Raw genomic sequence first — 22,066 nt, 5'->3', positions numbered from 1 at the left:
TATAATTAGGGGAGGGGGATGAGATGATGTATATGGTATATAATTAGGGGAGGGGGATGAGATGATGTATATGGCATATAATTAGGGGAGTTGGATGAGATGATGTATTTGGTATATAATTAGGGGAGGGGAAGAGATGATGTATATAATTAGGGGAGGGGGATGAGATGATGTATATAATTAGGGGAGGGGGATGAGATGATGTATTTGGTATATAATTAGGGGAGGGGAAGAGATGATGTATATAATTAGGGGAGGGGGATGAGATGATGTATATAATTAGGGGAGGGGGATGAGATGTATATGGTGTATATAATTAGGGGAGGGGGATGAGATGATGTATATGGTATATAATTAGGGGAGGGGGATGAGATGATGTATATAATTAGGGGAGGGGGATGAGATGTATATGGTGTATATAATTAGGGGAGGGGGATGAGATGATGTATATGGTACATAATTAGGGGAAGGGGATGAGATGATGTATATGATATATAATTATGGGAGGGGGATGAGATGATGTATATGATATATAATTAGGGGAGGGGATGAGATGATGTATATGGTATATAATTAGGGGAGGGGATGAGATGATGTATATGGCATATAATTAGGGGAGGGGGATGAGATGATGTATATGGTTTATATAATTAGGGGAGGGGGATGAGATGATGTATATAATTAGGGGAGGGGGATGTGATGATGTATATGGTATATAATTAGTGGAGGGGGATGAGATGATGTATATGGTATATAATTAGGGGAGGGGGATGAGATGATGTATATGGTATATAATTAGGGGAGGGGGATGAGATGATGTATATGGTATATAATTAGGGGAGGGGGATGAGATGATGTATATGGTATATAATTAGGGGAGGGGGATGAGATGATGTATATGGTATATAATTAGGGGAGGGGGATGAGATGATGTATATGATATATAATTAGGGGAGGGGGATGAGATGATGTATATGGTTTATAATTAGGGGAGGGGGATGAGATGTATATGGTTTATAATTAGGGGAGGGGGATGAGATGTATATGGTTTATAATTAGGGGAGGGGGATGAGATGATGTATATGATATATAATTAGGGGAGGGGGATGAGATGATGTATATGGTATATAATTAGGGGAGGGGGATGAGATGATGTATATGGTATATAATTAGGGGAGGGGATGAGATGATGTATATGGTATATAATTAGGGGAGGGGGATGAGATGATGTATTTGGTATATCATTAGGGGAGGGGAAGAGATGATGTATATGGTTTATAATTAGGGGAGGGGGGTGAGATGGTGTATATAATTAGGGGAGGGGGATGAGATGGTGCATATAATTAGGGGAGGGGGATGAGATGATGTTTATGATATATAATTAGGGGAGGGGGAAGAGATGATGTATATGGTACATAATTAGGGGAAGGGGATGAGATGATGTATATGATATATAATTAGGGCAGGGGATGAGATGATGTATATGGTATATAATTAGGGGAGGGGGATGAGATGATGTATATGGCATATAATTAGGGGAGGGGGATGAGATGATGTATATGGTTTATATAATTAGGGGAGGGGGATGAGATGATGTATATAATTAGGGGAGGGGGAAGAGATGATGTATATGGTTTATAATTAGGGGAGGGGGATGAGATGGTGTATATAATTAGGGGAGGGGGATGAGATGTGTATGGTATATAATTAGGGGAGGGGGAAGAGATGATGTATATGGTATATAATTAGGGGAGGGGGATGAGATGATGTATATGATATATAATTAGGGGAGGGGGATGCGATGATGTATATGATATATAATTAGGGGAGGGGGAAGAGATGATGTATATGGTATATAATTAGGGGAGGGGGAAGAGATGATGTATATGGTTTATATAATTAGGGGAGGGGGATGAGATGATGTATATGGTATATAATTAGGGGAGGGGGATGAGATGATGTATATGGTTTATATAATTAGGGGAGGGGGATGAGATGATGTATATGGTTTATATAATTAGGGGAGGGGGATGAGATGATGCATATGGTATATAATTAGGGGAGGGGGAAGAGATGATGCATATGATATATAATTAGGGGAGGGGGATGAGATGATGTATATGGTGTATATAATTAGGGGAGGGGGTGAAATGATGTATATAATTAGGGGAGGGGAAGAGATGATGTATATGGTTTATAATTAGGGGAGGGGGATGAGATGATGTATATGGTTTATAATTAGGGGAGGGGGATGAGATGATGTATATGATATATAATTAGGGGAGGGGGATGTGATGTATATGATATATAATTATGGGAGGGGGATGAGATGCTGTATATGGTATATAATTAGGGGAGGGGGATGAGATGATGTATATGATATATAATTAGGGGAGGGGATGAGATGATGTTTATGGTATATAATTAGGGGAGGGGGGTGAGATGATGTATATGGTATATAATTAGGGGAGGGGGATGAGATGATGTATATGGTTTATAATTAGGGGAGGGGGATGAGATTATGTATATGATATATAATTAGGGGAGGGGGATGAGATGATGTATATGATATATAATTATGGGAGGGGGATGAGATGCTGTATATGGTATATAATTAGGGGAGGGGGATGAGATGATGTATATGATATATAATTAGGGGAGGGGATGAGATGATGTATATAATTAGGGGAGGGGGATGAGTTGTATATGGTATATAATTAGGGGAGGGGGATGAGATGTATATGGTGTATATAATTAGGGGAGGGGGATGAGATGATGTATATGGTATATAATTAGGGGAGGGGGATGAGATGATGTATATGGTTTATAATTAGGGGAGGGGGATGAGATGATGTATATGGTTTATAATTAGGGGAGGGGGATGAGATGATGTATATGGTTTATAATTAGGGGAGGGGGATGAGATGATGTATATGATATATAATTAGGGGAGGGGGATGAGATGCTGTATATGGTATATAATTAGGGGAGGGGGATGAGATGATGTATATGATATATAATTAGGGGAGGGGATGAGATGATGTATATGGTATATAATTAGGGGAGGGGGATGAGATGATGTATATGGTATATAATTAGGGGAGGGGGATGAGATGATGTATATGGTTTATAATTAGGGGAGGGGGATGAGATGATGTATATGATATATAATTAGGGGAGGGGGATGAGATGATGTATATGATATATAATTATGGGAGGGGGATGAGATGCTGTATATGGTATATAATTAGGGGAGGGGGATGAGATGATGTATATGATATATAATTAGGGGAGGGGATGAGATGATGTATATGGTATATAATTAGGGGAGGGGGATGAGATGTATATGGTATATAATTAGGGGAGGGGGATGAGATGTATATGGTGTATATAATTAGGGGAGGGGGATGAGATGATGTATATGGTGTATATAATTAGGGGAGGGGGGTGAGATGATGTATATGGTGTATATAATTAGGGGAGGGGGGTGAGATGATGTATATGGTACATAGGGGAGGGGGGTGAGATGATGCATATGATATATAATTAGGGGAGGGGGATGAGATGATGCATATGGTATATAATTAGGGGAAGGGGATGAGATGTCATCAGTATGTCATTGGTTTGGGGTCCGACACCCGGACCCCGCACCGATATGCCGCTCCGGTGGCTTGCGAGCACCGGATGTTGTGGTGCATAATGCTATGGACGGAGCCCGGAAGCAGTTGGCTCCGACCATTGCATAGCGGCGGTGCAGCTCGGCCGCTATTCCATCGCCAGAGCTAACTGCTTCCGGCATGTACGTCCGATGCACCAGAGCAGCTGATCTGTGCGGGGCCCGGGTGTCGGACCCCCACAGATCATGTACTGATGACCTATCCGGTGGATAGGTCATCAATTGTCAGAACCTGGAAAACCCCTTTTAGTCCCAGCGGATGGAGGGAGTTCAATGTGTATATCCACATACTTTCCTTCTGAAGTAAAAGGCAGTCATGACTACCACCTCTGTTATCCTTTGGCAATTGGTGGATAGCCATAAGCGATAGGCCGTCAGGTGACTGGGCATGGAAGTCTCGGAAGTGGACAGCTAATGGGCTTCTTTCCTCAGAATTTGTGATGTCTCGGATATGCTCAGAGATGCGCAGCTGGACTTCCCTCGTGGTTTTACTCACATAAAACTTCTTGCATGGATAGTAAATCAAGTATACCACCGAATGTGGGCGACGGTTCAGCAACTTTTTAACAGAAAATGTATCAGTTCTCTTAACGAATTTACATTGAGAGCAGTTAGCACACGTAAGCAGTAAAGAGAGGATACAATAAAGAACTTCGTGTTGATCGTAAGTCACTATTGTATGATGGGCAGAATAATCATTCAGACAAGCAAATAGCCAGTCTTTTTTATCCATAAATCTAATCTGTGTGACTGCTAAATAAATATTTAGATCATTTTGATTCAGAGTGCAAACAAATTCATCCAATTAATCATGAGTGCCATTTCATACCATGAACACGTCGTCAATGTAACGTAACCAACACAGAGCAAATCTCTGAAATAGTATACAAGGATAGACAGCAGCCAACTCCCAATAACCAAGGTGGAGGCAAACATGTGATGGGGCGCAAGACGAGCCCATGGCAGTGCCTTCCGCCTGTAGATAAAACCTACCATCAAAGGAAAAGCAGTTATGAGGGAGAACAAATTCCAGCATATCAACAATAAACTCATTTTGATGTGAAAAATCTGATTGATATTTGTCAAGATAGTAAGTAACCGCTCTCAATCTCCTGCCATTGGTGGAATATATGGTGCATAGCACATCTGAACTTACACTAACCGGTTTGGCTATCGCAACGGACTCTATCCGATCAGGCATTGGGGTTAAAATATTGGACAATCTACTTATCACCTGTTGGACCATTATCTGCCTTCCGTGACTGCATGAGTATATTACAATTTTTGTTGCATATGTATTTTTCTGCATAGATATGGTGTTTTATGCGATTGCCTAATATATCTATGCTTGTCTTTAATAGGTCCATATACTAGCTCGCACCTTTCCGTACCCTAGCTCGCACCTTTCCGTACCCTAGCTCGCACCTTTCCGTACCCTAGCTCGCACCTTTCCGTACCCTAGCTCGCACCTTTCCGTACCCTAGCTCGCACCTTTCCGTACCCTAGCTCGCCCCTTTCCGTACCCTAGCTCGCCCCTTTCCGTACCCTAGCTCGCACCTTTCCGTACCCTAGCTCGCACCTTTCCGTACCCTAGCTCGCACCTTTCCGTACCCTAGCTCGCACCTTTCCGTACCCTAGCTCGCACCTTTCCGTACACTCGCTCGCACCTTTCCGTACACTCGCTCGCACCTTTCCGTACCCTCGATCGCACCTTTCCGTACACTCGCTCGCACCTTTCCATATACTAGCTCGCACCTTTCCTATGTTTTGTCATACCTTGCCTTTATTATTGGCTGTGCTTAATACTTTCATGACATTGTTCAATTGTAACTTTGACCCGGCCGGGTGTGCGTCTTTTATTCCCACTATATAGAACTACCGTCATGATGGATGTTTTAAAGCTGACATTTTAATATAATTCAATTTTTTGAATTAATAAACATTTGTTATTTTTTTTATATATCCGATGAGTTGAGTGCTCTTCTATACCAGGTTTTTCTTCCCCTCTTTTCTCTTGTTCCATTATCCATCTGTTCCAGATCTTCTCAAAAAAAAATCCCCCTTCCTCTTTACTTTGCGTCAAGTAATATGGTCTTTTTAAAAATATCACTCTATTCACCTTATGGTGCCATTCTACTTCCCTTGGGAAATCTGTTGAGATCTATTTATAAATGATAACCAATCTTGCCAGAAACAAAATCTTTCTAATCAGTCTGCTACAACCACAGTCTTTCAAAAGAACGGAGATGCCAAAAAGAAATCGCATCGGTTTGATTGGAACCTCTCCGAATTAATTTAGAAATAAGTGCTGCTACTCCACTCCAGTATCTATGTAGCTTGGGACAACGCCACAACGAGTGGATGAGATCCGCCTGATGTATACCGCATTTCCTTTAAAAGGAGTTAATAAGTTGGAAAAGTCCACAGCAGTAGGTAAGGAAGAAGATTTTGGAGTCCAAGCAGCACAATGATCCATCACTGGATTGTTGAACTTACCCATGAGTGTGGGGTATAAAATCTTCCTGTAGTATTTTACGCTCATTAGAAAATGTCGACCTTTTTGCGTTTTTCAGCACTCGGCTGGTCAGCAGCAGATTCTATTTACTACCAAATAGGATTTATCGTTCACTCTAAATGTCCCTACATTTTTATTTTCTCATATAGGTATTCAGCAGCAAAATAATCACAGACGAGTTATTAACGTGGACGTTTCTTCAATTGGAATGGAGGTGGATAAGTCTCATATGGCGGAAAGGATATTGGATCTCACCATGGAAATCATGAATCTCCTTACCGGAGAGGTGAGGGCTTCTGGCAATGATGTCCCATGACATTACTCTTATCTTTATGTATCAGAGTTGGAACATTAAACAAAAATAACCTCAAATCCACTCCTATATCATTGGAATGGCCACTTAGGGGCCTGTTCACATCAGCGTCCGGTACCGTTTGGGGTGTCCATTCATCTATTCCATCAAAGGAACTGATGAACGGAAAGCCGAATGTAAACTATAGCTTCCGTTTCAGTTTGTTTCCGTTCCGTAAAGTTTCCGTTATGTTTTTTTCCACGGAAACAATAGGGTAGTCGACAGCACTTTTGTTTCTGAAAAAAAAAGCAGAAACTTCACGGAACGCAAACCAACTGCAACGCCTGCGTGTTCCCTGCTGATGAACTGGTCGACCCGTGTGGCACGTAGTGACGTACTATATACTGGGGAGTGACTAAAGGCTCCCACGCCATAGGACAGGTATACAGGATTTTACTAGAGCATGCTGTGGAATTTCCATAACGGAATTCTGTGCGGAAATTCCGCAGCATTTACAGCAGCAGCAAAGTGCACACACTGCGGTAAACGCAGCAAAAACCTTCATAAATTGACCTTAAATCCGCAGCATGTCAATCTATGCTGCATATTTATTGCTGCTCTGTTGCGGGTTTTCGCCATTGAATTCAATTAAAATGTAAAACCCGCAACAAATAGCCGAGTGTTACAACATTTTTGTCGGAAACGCTGCAATTCCACTGCAACAATCGCAAATGGGAAAAATATAAAAAAACGTTTTTTTTATTTCAAATTAATAAAAAAGTCTATACTTGCCCCCGGCCGTTGTCACAGCCCGGCCTCCTGGGATGATGTTTTATCCCATGTGACTGCTGCAGCCAATCACGCACTGCAGCCGTCACATGGGCTACTTCCAAGAAAAGCCGGACTGCTTGGACAATAGAGGGACGTGTCGCCATAGACTTTGTTTGTTTGTTTTTTAAGCACTGTGGAGATTTCATCCAAAAAACGGCAACACAATTTGGTGTGTTTTTTTCTGGTAGAATTTGCCGCGGCTTCTAGGTTGGATATGCTGCATACTTTTAAGCAGCATATTCGACCCTTGGAAACAGCCTTCAATTTTGGACCCATGCTGACCAATTGATTATGTAGTAAACTTTATTCGCTATGCATTAGGGATTAATCTAGGGAAGTGGTCATACTCCTTCATTGTAATAATACTATATAAACGCCATCTGGCTGAAGGTGCCTGAACAGCACAAGAAACGGCAATCCGCCACTGGCTGCATGCCCGTCAGTCTTCACCTTCACAATCAGCAGCGGTTTTACCCTTTAGATTTGCTACAGAGGACTCCATGATGCAGCATATTACTTAAAGGGGTTATGTGGGGACCAAAAATTATTAGCAATGTAGTCCCTGCAGTATATGAGTACACTCGCTAATATACATTCCGGTCCCCCGTCGCGCTGTTTCTGAAATTTCCATAGATTTTCTTAGCGCTGCCGGGGGACCGGAAATCTAGTTGCACAGCTTTCTTTATGACTATACGACTCTTCGTCGTGTGGCCGGCCCTGTTGTACTCTATGTACGGCTGTACTTCTTCTACAGCAACGTCTTTTGGTTTAGCTGTAGAAAAGGCTGATGAACGCTCCTGTGAGCAACTAACAGCTCCTGAACTTAGAGAAGCTTCCTGAATACAGCCGAGATCGAAAAAACTCAGACACCAGCCGTTTCATTTTTTGAGTACCCCGGTCTGTGACAACGGCATGGTCAAAGGGGACTCCTGTCTTGGATCGCATTACCAGAAACCCTGCGGGGCGATCATAGACTGGGGGAACCCACTGCATTCAGCCCTGGGGACCTAGAAAGGACTATGTGCAGCCCTAACACAAGCCTGGGACACAGTGTAACGTATTAGCATGCAAGAGTTTAGTAATACATTATAAGTAAAACGTTAAAAAAAAGGTGTAATAAAAAAAAAGTAATTGAGAATAAAATGTTAATTTTATTGCCCATACATTACATGAAAACAATAAAAAAAAATATTCGGTATCTACACAACCGTAACAACCTGAAAAATAAATTTAACAGGTTATTTAGCGTGAAAAGGATAAAAAATAAGTGAAAAAAAAGCATAAAATCGCTCTTCCTATATTTACGCCGCAAAAATAAATGACATAATTGACATTGTAATTTTTTTTTTGACCCCCCCCCCCCCCCCAATACGCGCAGGAAAAAAAATACCATTCCTACCGTCTAAAACCACTCCTACAGCCACGTCAATGAAAAAAAAAGTTATGGCACAAACGAAAAAATTTGGCTGGTTATTTAGGCCTTATCAGGCCCGGTCACTAAGTGGACCCTTTGATGATATTTTTTGTTTGTCAACATACAGGATTGTGTGATCATGAAGAAATCAGATGAAGGTGTCTCCCAAAGCAAGCAGAGATCTGAAGGATGGAGCAAGACCCAGAACCGCATAACCGTGCATCTCCCAGACTCGCTGATACATGAGAGGGACAATGATGAAAAGATCCTGGCGCTCACATACAAGATCATTCATCTGCTGACCGGAGAGGTGAGGACTACCGGGAATGCTGGGACATTATATAGTAACGCTATGAAGGTGTCGGGGTGATGACTGTCTCATTGTGTGTCCGGTTCCTATAAGGTGTCACCGTCCTATTTGTTTTCGCAGGAATGGAATTATTTAGAAGACAGCAAGGATCAGTACAAGGACGTCCCCATACAGCCCCTAAAATCACGGGGTAAGAGAGGTGCGTTGATGATTGCGGGTCACCCCTACATACACCCAATCATCCCATATAATAATTGCGATCAGTCATGTGAGTGTTTCCCATAGATGGATCCAGTACCAGAAATACACCAGAGAGATGTTCCAGTCCTTTGTATTCCCGGGATTATGATGAGGAAAATAGTGACGCCGCTCAGGAACATCAGGTAGGTGATGTAGATCTTTAATCCTAATATTCGTCTTCCTACAAAAATTCATCAAGTGCGACCATGTTTTTGGGTTTATCATTCAGGATGAAGGCCTGCTCAATATTAAAGTGGAAGTTATAGATGAAGATGAGGAGTACATGAGGGGTAGCCAGATGTGTACAGACAAGGAGGGTCCGGCAGATATGAGCCCAGGTGAGTAATAAACTTCACAGCATAACAGACCAGTCTTAGGCCGTGTTCACACGATCAGGTGTCAAATCGGCTGTGAAAAACAACTGTCTTTCAGGGCCGATTTGCATCCATGTGGAACCTGTTTACACGGATTCCTCATAGACTTAAGTCTATTGAGGGATCCGGGAAAACGGGCCAAAATAGGAAATGCCCTATTTTTTCACGGGCCGTTCACATGGTTCGTTAAAAAAACGGCAGTGTGAATAGCCCCATAGAAGTACATTCATTTTAATTCAGCGGCGTGAAAAAAAACAAAAACAGGAGTCACACGGCTGGCTGTACCGTTCGTGTAAATAACCACTAAGGACACGTCATGTAAAGTTTTCTATTTTTTAACGTATGTGGGCATATCAATATTTCATCTAAGACTAAGTAATTTTGCAATAATTTGTTAAATAAAAAATGTACAGAAATGCTGTTCCTTTCTGTGGAAGAAGTAAGTACACCCTTAGCTCTAAAACCTGGTATTTCCCCTTTGGTAGAAACCGTCTCCAGCAGGAGTTTCTTATAACTGTCTATCCGTCTTTGGCATTTTTTCACACCCCTCCATGGAGAACTTTTTCAGTGGTGCGATGTTTGAGGGGTTTCTTTCATGCAAAGCTTGTAAATCTCCCCACGCAATCTGGATGGGATTTACATCAGAGCTTTGATTTGGCCTTTGAAGAACCCTGCATTTCTCATTCCTTTGTCCACAGCACATTGTTACAGAAGTCCTGGCGTTTGCCTTGGTGTTCTTGGTCAAACTTCTGGCACACCTTCCATTTTTAGATCTATTTGGTGCAGACTCTTTCTTATGGTAGACTCTTTGGGATAGGTGTAGTACCAAGAGCTACCTGTAGGTCCCATGATTATATTCTGGGGTTCTGGAGACTACTTTTACCATCTTGCGTTCAGATTTTGGGCTGAACTTGCTAAGACTGCCAGGAAGGTTCCTCCAAGGAACCTCCTTCATTGACCTAGCATTGGCCACATGCGGCCGAAACCCCTCTCTCTTGCGGTGGTCAATGACTGCATGATTTTGTCGGGTGTTACCGGTAAAGTCGTGCGGCCATTGGCCCCTGCAAATGAGTCGAGTTTCAGCCGCATGTTGCCGCCGTTACTTCGGGTCGTACCCTGAGAACCCCTCTAATCATGATCTAGTAATTTGCTCCTGATTCTAATTTGGCGTCTTCCGTAACAAAATATCTGGGCCAAATACACGTCATTTTTTTAAATTTAGTTTTTCATTTTCTCAATGTATTCGACTTCCTGTCCCTTTTAACTTCGTCTTTGTGTGCACTGTTGGCACGACGGAGAGGATCACTTAAAGGAAGTTTTTTTCATACTTATGACCTATCCACAGGATAGCGCATACTAAATACAAGTTCTGCCTTACCAGTGGATGCCCTTTTCTAGTGATATATGATTAGCCACTGGGTTATGTAAACCAAGTTTGTATTGGTAAAGACACAGTGAAAATAACTAATATGATACCTGTAAATTTGTTATAGGTCGGATCATAATAGTGCTCCGTAGTTTTACCTATGTACTCCAATCCACACACATTTGCGGCCTTGGGACCCTTTTACACGGATCAATGATCATGCGATCGAGCGTTCATAGAATGCTCGTTTTCGATCATTTCCCCGCGTAAACAGGGCAACGATCAGCCGATGAACGAGCAAACGCTCGATCATCTGCTGATTGTATCATTTCTGCCGCCTAAAATATTTTCGTTGTTGGCAGCACATCTTCGGGTATAAGCAAGGAGACATGCTGCCGACATATTAGAATGGGGACGAGCGATCGAGGAGCAAATGAGTGCCGATCAATGAGCTGTCACGTTGATCGGCCCTCGTTTACACGACCATAATGGGCCGATGTAAAATGACCCTTATAAACGACACCTTTTGACATGCAGTGCTATATTTTTTCTGTCAAATGTGACAGCGTCTTCTATGCTGGTTCTAAACTTGTATTTTTTCTACTTGTCATTGCCCTTGTCTGCCTAGGCCGTGTTTATCTAGTCCTATCAACACTAAAGCAGTCATTCCAATCCTCCACCTACTATTTTTTTATAATGAGATAACTTTGCAGCAGGTCGTAAACTGAGATTAGTCTGCCCTGACATTTAGAGGTTTTAAGACTGACTGCTAGGAAAGTACAATATTTTTTATTTAACACCCCCCCTTGAGGAAGCGGACATCTGCGAAACGCGTGTCGGGGCGCACACAGTGACCATCGGGACCCAGCCAAGTACTTTTTATGGGTAAGACTATCCTGGCTATTCCTGTATTTCAGGGTATGGTTTAGATACACTTCTTTCATCACTTGATGCTTTTTCTCTGGACCATTTATGTCCCTTAATAGTATCATTATATGCATTAAGACCAAACTACCATATGTTATACCAGCATTAGTCCTACTGTAAACCTATATAATAAGGGCTTAATACATAAACTCTGGCTCTCCTGATGTTGTCTCTATGTCATTTTTTCGAGTTTCTCCTGTTATACATACCTTTTTAAATGTTTTGTCATCGTGTATATTTAAATAAAGTTTTGTATTGACATTTTCTGATAATATATTGGCTACAGACTCTGTTTCTTCTATGTCTATAAATTTTTTATTTAAGTTTTAGTTGCATACTAGTGACGAAATAATAAAAATCAAACCGCCACAAATTCTACAATAAAATGTATCCTGTAAATATTAGGTTTAAAAAAAAAAAATACCCATTTCTGACAGAAGTGTCCCTTTTAAAGGGAAGGATAAATGTAGGGGTGTACTTACTAACCCCACAGAATAATATAGCGTATCTGTAAATCTTATGTTCATTCAATTATTGTAATGTTACTGTTTTTTGTTCCGTTACATCACCTTCGGACTATTCTGTTGTGGAGATGGCATGGGCTTAGAAATGGTGCTGGCTTGGATTGACAGCCATCAACCGGTGGCGACCCCTGGGATCGTCATTAACGCCGATCACAACCATTTAACCCATTGGATGCTGCAGTCAATAGTTACCGTGGCACCCAAGGGTTATAAACAAAGTCGGGGACTTCCTTTGTCAACATTTCTGCACCCCCCACGGCGGGTTTTCCGGGTGCTGATGGATTGCTATGGCAACCTGGGGTATTACAAAGGCCATTAGGACGGCCATAACTATGTCCCTATTTCAATGCATTATAGAATAAGATTTAGTCCTCGTTAAAAGTCAATATTTATATATGTGGTTTTTTTTTTACCTCAGGATATGCACACAGTAGCAGGAATACCTCAGAAGAGCATTTCTCTTTAACTACTCCGTGTAAAATAGAAGATAATGAAATCAGACAAGTTTCAATAGGAGAAGACACCATTATCCCACTCTACAATTCTTACCTATCACCCCCTCACTATAAACGTGAGCAACGTTTATCGAACTCCGGCACCTCTGGTAGCGCCAGCCGTGGCAAGACAAAACCTCTGTCTATTCATCAGAGAGTCCTAAATGGCGAGAAGCCGTTTTCATGTTCTTACTGCGGGAAATGCTTTTCTTATAAATCCGATCTTATTCGACACGAAAGAATCCACACTGGGGAAAAACCATTCACATGCTCCGAGTGTGGAAGAAGTTTTACCTATAAATCGGTTCTCATTCAACATCAAAGAATTCATAATGGTGAAAAGCCGTTTACCTGTACGGATTGCGGAAAAAGTTTTGCACAAAGGTCTGTTCTTTTTAAGCATCAGAGAATTCACACCGGTGAGAAGCCATATTCATGTCCCGAGTGTGGAAAATGTTTTAATCAAAAATCATCTCTTGGTGAACATCTTCTTATCCACTCCAGCGACAAACCATACACCTGCTCCGTCTGCGGCAAATCCTTTACCCAGAAATCACATCTTGCCCAACATCAAAAGATTCACACAGGAGAGAAGCCGTTTTTGTGTCCCGAGTGTGGCAAATGTTTTCGGTTTCAATCCGATCTTATTCGACATAAAAAAATTCACACAGGAGAGAAGCCCTACCCCTGTACAGTGTGTGGAAGATCTTTCACGTATAAGTCGGTTCTTATTCAGCATCAGAGAATCCACAACGGTGAGAGGCCCTTTCCTTGCCCCGATTGCGAGAAATGTTTTACACAAAAATCAATTCTTGACAAACACCGAAAAGTTCACGCGGCAGCGGCAAAATAATAAAACAAATAGTATTTTACACAACCAAAGCATTATTTCTGAAGGAAGCATGTATCAGAAATGACGAGACGTTTTGGTGTCTTAAAAGGCAATATTTCTTTCGCCTTACAAGGAGAATTATTTAGGGATCATTAATATACGACTACAGCATTGCACCACAATATTGGTCAACTGATATTTAATGCTTCATTTGGTTATCGAGACGTACCACTATCCTTAGCCGTCAGACCCAGCTTACCATGGCAATGGTATTGATACCTACCAGGTGGACAGCAGCATTCAGTCCATCTGCAATGTAGACATCGGACAGGACGTAAAATAACATTCAGCATTTTGTTGGCCATAAATCAAGTTGTTGACTTCTCCATGATAGACTTGTCTCAAATACTCGGGACCTTCTATTTGCTATATGTTAAATAGTCCATATCTGCTGCTTGATACCTCCACATCAATCATGGGTGACCATTATCAATGCATAGAGATCAGGACCGGTAGAAGAAAACACGCTAGCCCAACTATTTATCTTGGAACAATGTTTGTGAAGCCGTGATGTAGGCGCATCTCCCAAATTGCAAACAATCCAATATGGGGGTCTTCATAATTTAATGAATACATATTTATGAATATACAACACGTCTCCATTATGCATGGTGTTTGCACCTTTACAAGGGCGCTCTCCTCGATCAAGTATACATGTACTATTTGACAAGGTGATCTTATATATTATTAAGATACTGATTCGTAGGGTTACCTTCCCCAGTTTAACTAGGCAGCTTTGTTACTCATCAGTCTGGGAAAACTGGGCTACAACCCCTGTGTAAGCAGTGATGCTGGCTAGATTACTTGTCATCTAGCTTTCCCAGAAACAATCACTAATGATTAAGATATAAATAAGAAACTGAAATCCTGCACGAAAAAGGAAGTGAAACCCACACAGGAGTAGTCAGATGATTGACAAACGCTATTAGGTTGTGCTGTAGTATAACGCTTCGAAAGCTCTAAATAATAATTTCAGGGACCCAAAAACTGCCGTTTATGATCTCCCTCCATGGGTCCTCTTACACTGACCTATATGAACCGTGTACACGAGCGCCGATCAACGAGACAGCTTGTTGATCGGCGCTCGTTTGCTCCTTTTACAAGGAGGAGCGCATGTAGGCGATCGCTCATTACTACGATCGCTCGTCTCCATACATTTTCATCATGTCGGCAGCGCGTCTCCCTTTTTACACAACGATAATATTTCTGGCTGCATAAACGATACGGTCATCCATTTGCTCATTCATCGGCTGTTCGTTGCCCTCTTTACACAGGGCAATGATCGGGAAGGAGCATTCATATAAACGCTCGTTTGCCCGATAATTTACACGTGTAAAAGGACCTTTAGGCCCCATGGTGGAACAGGCGAACCCACTCTCCACATTCTCCGGCAGTGGTTACACGTCTGTACATGTAACCTGAGCTGGGTTTATTGCATGTTATCTAGGTGGAATTATAGATTTAGCTTTCGCTGTAAGAAAAACTAAGAACCCTCTGGAATTACCTGAATTTCTGAATTGATTACTTTTAAAATGAGGTCTGATTGTTATCGAAGTCACAATTCTAGACGGACACAATGTAACTAAACTAAGAACACACAAACCTGTATTGAACGCAAGAGCTAATTGGCAATAGGTATTTTAAATAAGTAGATGAGATTGGAAGTGTGGGTTTCACAGGTGTCCATGTGCACAAAGTCTGGTTACTGACACATCTGTTCTCAAGAAAGATTGGTTAGGCCTCATTCACATCTGTGTTGAAGGCTCCGAGATTTTCGGAAACACTAGTTCAGCATGCTGCGCCATTGTTTCTAGTAAAACCACAGACACCCTGATGTCAATGTCAGGGGCCAATGGGTTTCGTCTGCCACTGGTGTTGTCCGTGTTGCAACGGAACATTTGCTTTAGGTTTTCCCTTGTTCTGCTCTTCTGACTGAGCAGAACAAGGGAAAGACACGACGCCAGTGAGCTTAGTGTGAACCGTGTCTCGAGGTAAACCACTTTTAGAATATTCAGTCCATGACCTCAATCTGAAGAGACGTTGGGTCATGCAACAAGACAATAATGACCCAAAGAACACAAGTAAATCAACTAAAGAAAGGTTGAAAAATTCCTCCTATTTGAAGCTACAGAAAATATTTGGAGGTGACCCTACTCTAAAAGTGGAGAGGCTTATAAGTCTTTATTTCACATTATTTATTATATTATTTTACATTTCCCGTCTTTAGTATAGGCATAGAATTTAACTTGATGGTTTATTTGCTTTTGTTTTATCCTTCTTAGATGTATTAATAGTATTTTAGGTATTGTCCAGGCACGAGGAGGTTTTCCACAGGATAGGTCATCAGTATATGATCGGTGGGGGTCCGACATCCGGACCTCGCACCAATCAGCAGCTCCGGCTGCCTCCGGGCACCGGATGTCCCTGCTGGTAGCAGATGGCTCCGGTCACAGTATATTTAAACAATTATTTATTTTTTGGGCCCTAAAAAAAAAATATAATAAAGAATTAAAATGAAATTAAAAATATAATCCTATGGACTGTTAGCGCACGGTCGTGTGAGTCGGATCAATGAATTTGAGACCATGTGTAAATTATTTTGTTATAGAAGTAAATCCACCCAGTGCATGCCTGGGGCACCTATGTTTTTGGTTAAATTTTAATATTATTATATGCAGAAATCCGGGTAATTCCAATGGGTTCACTTACTTTTTCTAGCCATTGTATGATAATACATAGATATACATAGATGGTTGGGGGGACACGTGACAACGTTCAACTTGTCTCTCAGCTGCTTGGTTTAGAGGAAAGAAAAACAATGACACTAATGGCAGATTTTGTGCTAAAATTTGGAATTTTAGAACCACCTGCACTCTTTTAGAATAGATTTCCTAGATCAAATGTTTTTCATGCTGTCTGGTATGGCATTTCATGGCTAAACTTCTCTTACAGTAACTAACTCCTAGTATTGATAAAGGTTTACTTCCTCCATATTCGGCTTAGATCCCGTAGCCCTCTTGCACACGACCGAGTGGCACTAGGAAAGTTTTTCACAGCATCCAAGTGGCACCCAATAGTTTTCACGGACCCGTTCACTCCAGTGGGTGAATCTTGTCTCTGAAAATGGACCCGACTCCGATCTGTGGAAAGGTAGAACGTGTCCTCTCTTTCCTCAGATTACGGATGTGACTCGCGCGGCACACACGGTTGTATGCAGGAGCCTTTCGTCTTTTGCACTTGGAATAAAGGGTCATATGCCAAATCATTATATTATTGTAGAATATACTTATATTTTGATGTAGTAATAAACATATTTTTTTTGTCAAACAGGAAATTTTTTCTACTGTTCGTGATGAGTTATCCCATCCACTTATATCAATACTAAGTGTGGTGCCCAATATTTAAAATGTGGCCTCATTATAGTTCCATAATATTCCACGATCACAGGTTTTTGTCTAGTTATACAACCTATGCATTTGCTTTTGCAGCTCCTGCTTGGCATTGAGTTTTGCTACTTCAATTGGTGTTAATCAGTATTCTTTTATTTTTGGGGGTTTTCTTTAGTGATGATATTGTGGCCTAGATCAATAACCTTGCATTGAATTACAAAAAAGAATCTCCTTTTATATGGTTTTGTAATAGTTTTCACAAGAACACTTATTGCAACTAGGAGCTGCTGTGGAGCAGATACAGAATCCAGCAAACTAGAATACAGAATAAAATATCCATGGTGATCTCTGGTTTAGCCTTCTTAGGGATGGAGTTCATTATATGGCATGGATGTAGCAGAAGTGCAGCCTTAATCCAGCACTGGGGTGAGCTATAACTCTTACTATGAGCTGCACCATCTGTGGATGTCTGCCTCTGCTCCTGCTTTTTCATCCCTCTCCCTTCTCCATAGACTACTATGGGCAACTGTAACCTGATTCTTCATTAAGCTAAGAGTCCATTTGGGGGGGGGGGGGTGAGCCTAATAATTAGGCATTTTGTTCCTAATAAGATATATTACAAAGTTTCTTATATTAATGTATGCAAAGTTTGTTCAGAGTGCAGTACCCATTCAAATTGGTTGTCCCAGAATTAATGAAAAAAACAAACAGATTTAGCCATTCCTGTATCTTACAGGGATCCAGAAATTCCCCAATTTATTGCTCGGCTAGATTTTCTTCAGGCTGGCAGCTCAGGGGGGGTGTCCTTCCTGCTGCAGCTCCTCCCCCTTCCTTGCATAGCTTGTTATAGGCAGATCATTTTGTTTCACTTCCTCTGCCTCCTCAGTAGGAAAAGCTTTTTTAAATGTTCCCCATTATAACCCCTATATAAATCAAGAAGAAGGAGAGCCGCAGCTTACATACAGTGAGAGAATGAGCAGGAAAGGGGAGAGCTCAGCCCTATATAAATCAAGAAGAGGGAGAGCCGCAGCTTACATACAGTGAGAGAATGAGCAGGAAAGGGGAGAGCTCAGCCCTATATAAATCAAGAAGAGGGAGAGCCGCAGCTTACACACAGTGAGAGCAGGAGAGGAGAGAGCTCAGCCCTATAGAACTATATTTGATGAGATTTGTCCCTCATAAACCTATGACAAAAACATCAGAAATGGAGGTTCATGGACACAGAACTTCATTGTTGCAGAAGACGGTGGTTTGTCACCTTGACCTGGTTATTTTGGTCTTGGTATGTTTACTTGTTAGGGTTCTTGCACACGACCATGTGTGCTGCCCGAGTCCCTTCCGTGGAAATATAGGGCATGTTCTATCTTTCCACGGATCAGAGAGTCGGGTCTGTTTTCACAGACCTGATTTCACTCACTGAAGTGAATGGGTCCATGAAAGCTATTGGGTGCCAATCGGATGCCGTGAGAAATGGCCCGAGTGACACTCGCTTGTGTGCAAGAGCCCTTTATAGCTTTATTATTGAACTATTTTACTTGCCATATTGTAAATACTTTTGTAGGAGAATGCGTCCAGTAGGTTAGCTCCCTATCCCCAATCACCCTAAAAACGACTCCACCTAGATGATCTAGAATAGAACCAGACCAGATTGTTACTCGAGAGACACAACTCTAGTATTTGTGTGTCTATTATTCAGGTTAATGTTTGCCTTGATTATTATGACTTATGAGAATTTCCTTATGGACGTTTATTGGACAGCTATGTATTAAACATTTGTTTGGACAAAAAAATAATATATTAGTTATATTTTTTGTATACTGTTATTTTAATGTGTGTTTTTTATGATTCCAATATATTTTTTGCCTTGGCCTTTTTCATATATTTTGTTTTTAACCCCTCAACCCATCATGACATAAATGTACATCATGATGTGTGAGTAGTATGGAGCGGGCTCACAGGCTGAAGATTGGAGAATACTCCGATCCTGTCCGTTTTACCACGTAGAAGCTGTGATCGCTATTGACCAAGGCTTTTAAGTGGATCTAATCCGTAAGAAAGAGAGGTGCCCCCTCAGACAATCGCCAATGGGCTTGTCATGGCAGCTGGGGGCCTAAGAAGCCCAGGTCTGCCCCATTAAGTACCGTTTTAAAGTACCATACACTACAATACGTAAGTATAAAAGTGTATGATACCAGCATTGTAACGATTGTATGTTTCAGTCACCTAGGGGGACTAAAAGTTAACTTGAAAATAAATGTAATAAAGTTTTAAACAATATACAAAAAAAAAAGTAAAAGAAAACCTTTTATCATTTTAAATGTTATTTATCTCACGGTGAACGGCGTAAAAAATAAAACAAAAATTGCTGTTTTTTGGTCACCTCACCTAAAAAGTGATCAAAAAGTCAAATGTACCCAAAAATGGTATCAATCAAAACTGCAATTACATAGTTACATAGTTTGTACGGTTGAAAAAAGACACATGTCCATCAAGTTCAACCAAGGGACGGGAAAAGGGAAGGGAAACATTTCTATACATAGGAGCTAATATTTTTTTGTTCTAGGAAATGATCTTTGCCTTTTTTGCAGCATCTACTGTCCCTGCGGTGACTATTCCATAGATTCACAGTTCTCACTGTAAAGAAGGCTTGTCGCCTCTGCAGGTTGTACCTTTTTTTCTCCAGACGGAGGGAGTGCCCCCTTGTTTTTTGAGGGGGTTTTACATGGAACAGGATTTCACCATATTTTTTGTATGTGCCATTCATATATTTATATAAGTTAATCATGTCCCCCCTTAGTCGTCTTTTTTCAAGGCTAAATAGATTTAGTTCTTTTAATCTTTCCTCATAACTTAGATTCTCCGCGCCCCTTATTAGTTTCGTTGCTCTTCTTTGTATTTTTCATCCTTTCTATGAACTGGAGCCCAGAACTAAACTGCATATTCTATCCCTGTCCCGTGAGTCCATGCCTCTTTTAATACACGACAATATCTTGCTGGCCTTTGAAGCAGCTGATTGACATTGCATGCTGTTATTTAGTTTATGATTTACAAGTACACCCAGATCCTTCTCAACAAGTGACTCCCCCAGTGTAGCGCCCCCTAGGACATATGATGCTGCAGATTATTACACCCAGATCCTTCTCAACAAGTGAATCCGCCAGTGTAGCTCCCCCTAGGACATATGATGCTGCAGGTTGTTCGTACCCAGGTGCATAACTTTACATTTATCTATATTAAACTACATCTGCCAAGTGGACGCCCAAACACTTAGTTTGTTTAAATCCGCTTGCAATTCACAAACATCTTCCATAGACTGAACTATATTACATAGCTTGGTGTCATCTGCAAAAATAGAAATCGTGCTATTAATCCCATCCTCTATATCATTAATAAATAAGTTGAATAATAGTAGGAATCATTGACCACAACTCTCTGGATATGTCCTTGAGCCAATTCTCAATCCAATTACAAACGATACATTCTAACCTATAGTCCTTAATTTACCCATTAGACGTCTGAGGGACGGTGAAAAATGCTTTTGCAAAGTCCAAAAACGCTGTATCACTGTGTTCACCGTAAAAAAAAAAATATATATAAATTTGTTATCGCCGTATTCGTATTGACCCACAGAATAAAGTTAACATGTCATTTTTGGCGCATGGTGAACGCATTGAAAACGAAATCCAACAAACAATGGAGAAATTGCTGCATTTTATTTCTTTTCATCCCACAAAATAATTTTTAAATGTTTCTTAGTACATTATATGGTACCTTAAATGGTGCCATTAGAAAATACAATTTGTCCCTCAGAAAAAAGGAAAAAAAATCCCTTTACTGGCTATGTATACTGCTTTCTTTAAGAGAACCTTTCACCTCCCCATACATGTACAGCTGAGCGCACCATATAATGGGCAGGGCTTCACAAACACGGTCTCACTTTAATTTTTTTCCCTATCCTCCGTTCTTTAGATATCGGTGGCGTTATATCTGGCGCCCGATATGTAAATAACCCCCTGAACTGTCAACGGGCGTGTAAAAGGCATGGGGGCGTGTTACTATGGCTGTGACACTGTCCAATCAGATACGGACAGTGTCACAGCTGCCTGTGCTGTGTGATCTCTCGGGAGATCACACAGTCCTTCACTGTCTGACAAGAGAAGACGAGGAGAGAGTGCGCGCGCACCTCTGCCGCCACAGAAGAGGAGAAGAAAAATGTGAATTCTTCGGTTCCGTGGCAGCGGGAGTATCTTCAGCAGCGGCATCGGAGCTGTGCGGGCATGCACGCACGCATGCTCTAGATCAGTAGATGGAGGACTAGAGAAGAATTATGTGGTGTGACCATTACTGCACCTTACCGGGGTCACACGGACATTAATTGTTACTACATGCTTATGAATGTATACTATGTGATGTGTATTCAGGACTGTATCTTGTTGACTTTGGTCTTGTGGTAGACTGCTGTACCCACCGGTGACTACAAATTAGCACATCTAATTTAAAGGGATTTTTTTTTTTTTTTTTTTTTTCTTAGCGGTCTTATTAATTAAGAATAAGAAAATGTTCTCGTTCTGTTTTAAAAATATTTACCCTCTCTCCGGTGCCTGCCGACCTGAGCGCAACTACATGTAAACATTGCAGCGGTGTTCAGGTCTGTACATGGTAAACCCGTACATTGCACGTTGAGTGTGTCACCTCCATGTCTGTACGGCCCCAGCGGGACACTTTTTCTGTACAATGTACAGAGTGAGAATGAGGGATGGGCATGTATGGACCTTGAGGCAGGGCATGGTTTTTTAAAAAAAAACATATAATGGGAAAGCTC

At 41.3% G+C, this 22,066-nt stretch overlaps 1 protein-coding gene across 1 annotated transcript in view; it reads left to right on the top strand.

Annotated features, from left to right (window-relative positions):
• Positions 1–22,066, top strand: part of LOC142662997 (uncharacterized) — a 123,134-nt gene that overhangs the window by 534 nt on the left and 100,534 nt on the right. The window contains exons 2-7 of the mRNA XM_075841290.1: positions 6,341–6,477; positions 8,856–9,038; positions 9,159–9,237; positions 9,324–9,421; positions 9,508–9,616; positions 12,888–13,807. Coding sequence (XP_075697405.1) covers positions 6,400–6,477; positions 8,856–9,038; positions 9,159–9,237; positions 9,324–9,421; positions 9,508–9,616; positions 12,888–13,807 — 1,467 coding nt within the window. The 5' untranslated portion in view covers positions 6,341–6,399. The remainder of the gene's footprint in view (positions 1–6,340; positions 6,478–8,855; positions 9,039–9,158; positions 9,238–9,323; positions 9,422–9,507; positions 9,617–12,887; positions 13,808–22,066) is intronic.

Source organism: Rhinoderma darwinii, chromosome 11 (genome assembly GCF_050947455.1).
Source record: "Rhinoderma darwinii isolate aRhiDar2 chromosome 11, aRhiDar2.hap1, whole genome shotgun sequence".
Lineage (NCBI taxonomy): Eukaryota > Metazoa > Chordata > Amphibia > Anura > Rhinodermatidae > Rhinoderma > Rhinoderma darwinii.
This window is presented reverse-complemented; position numbering and strand designations above follow the sequence as displayed.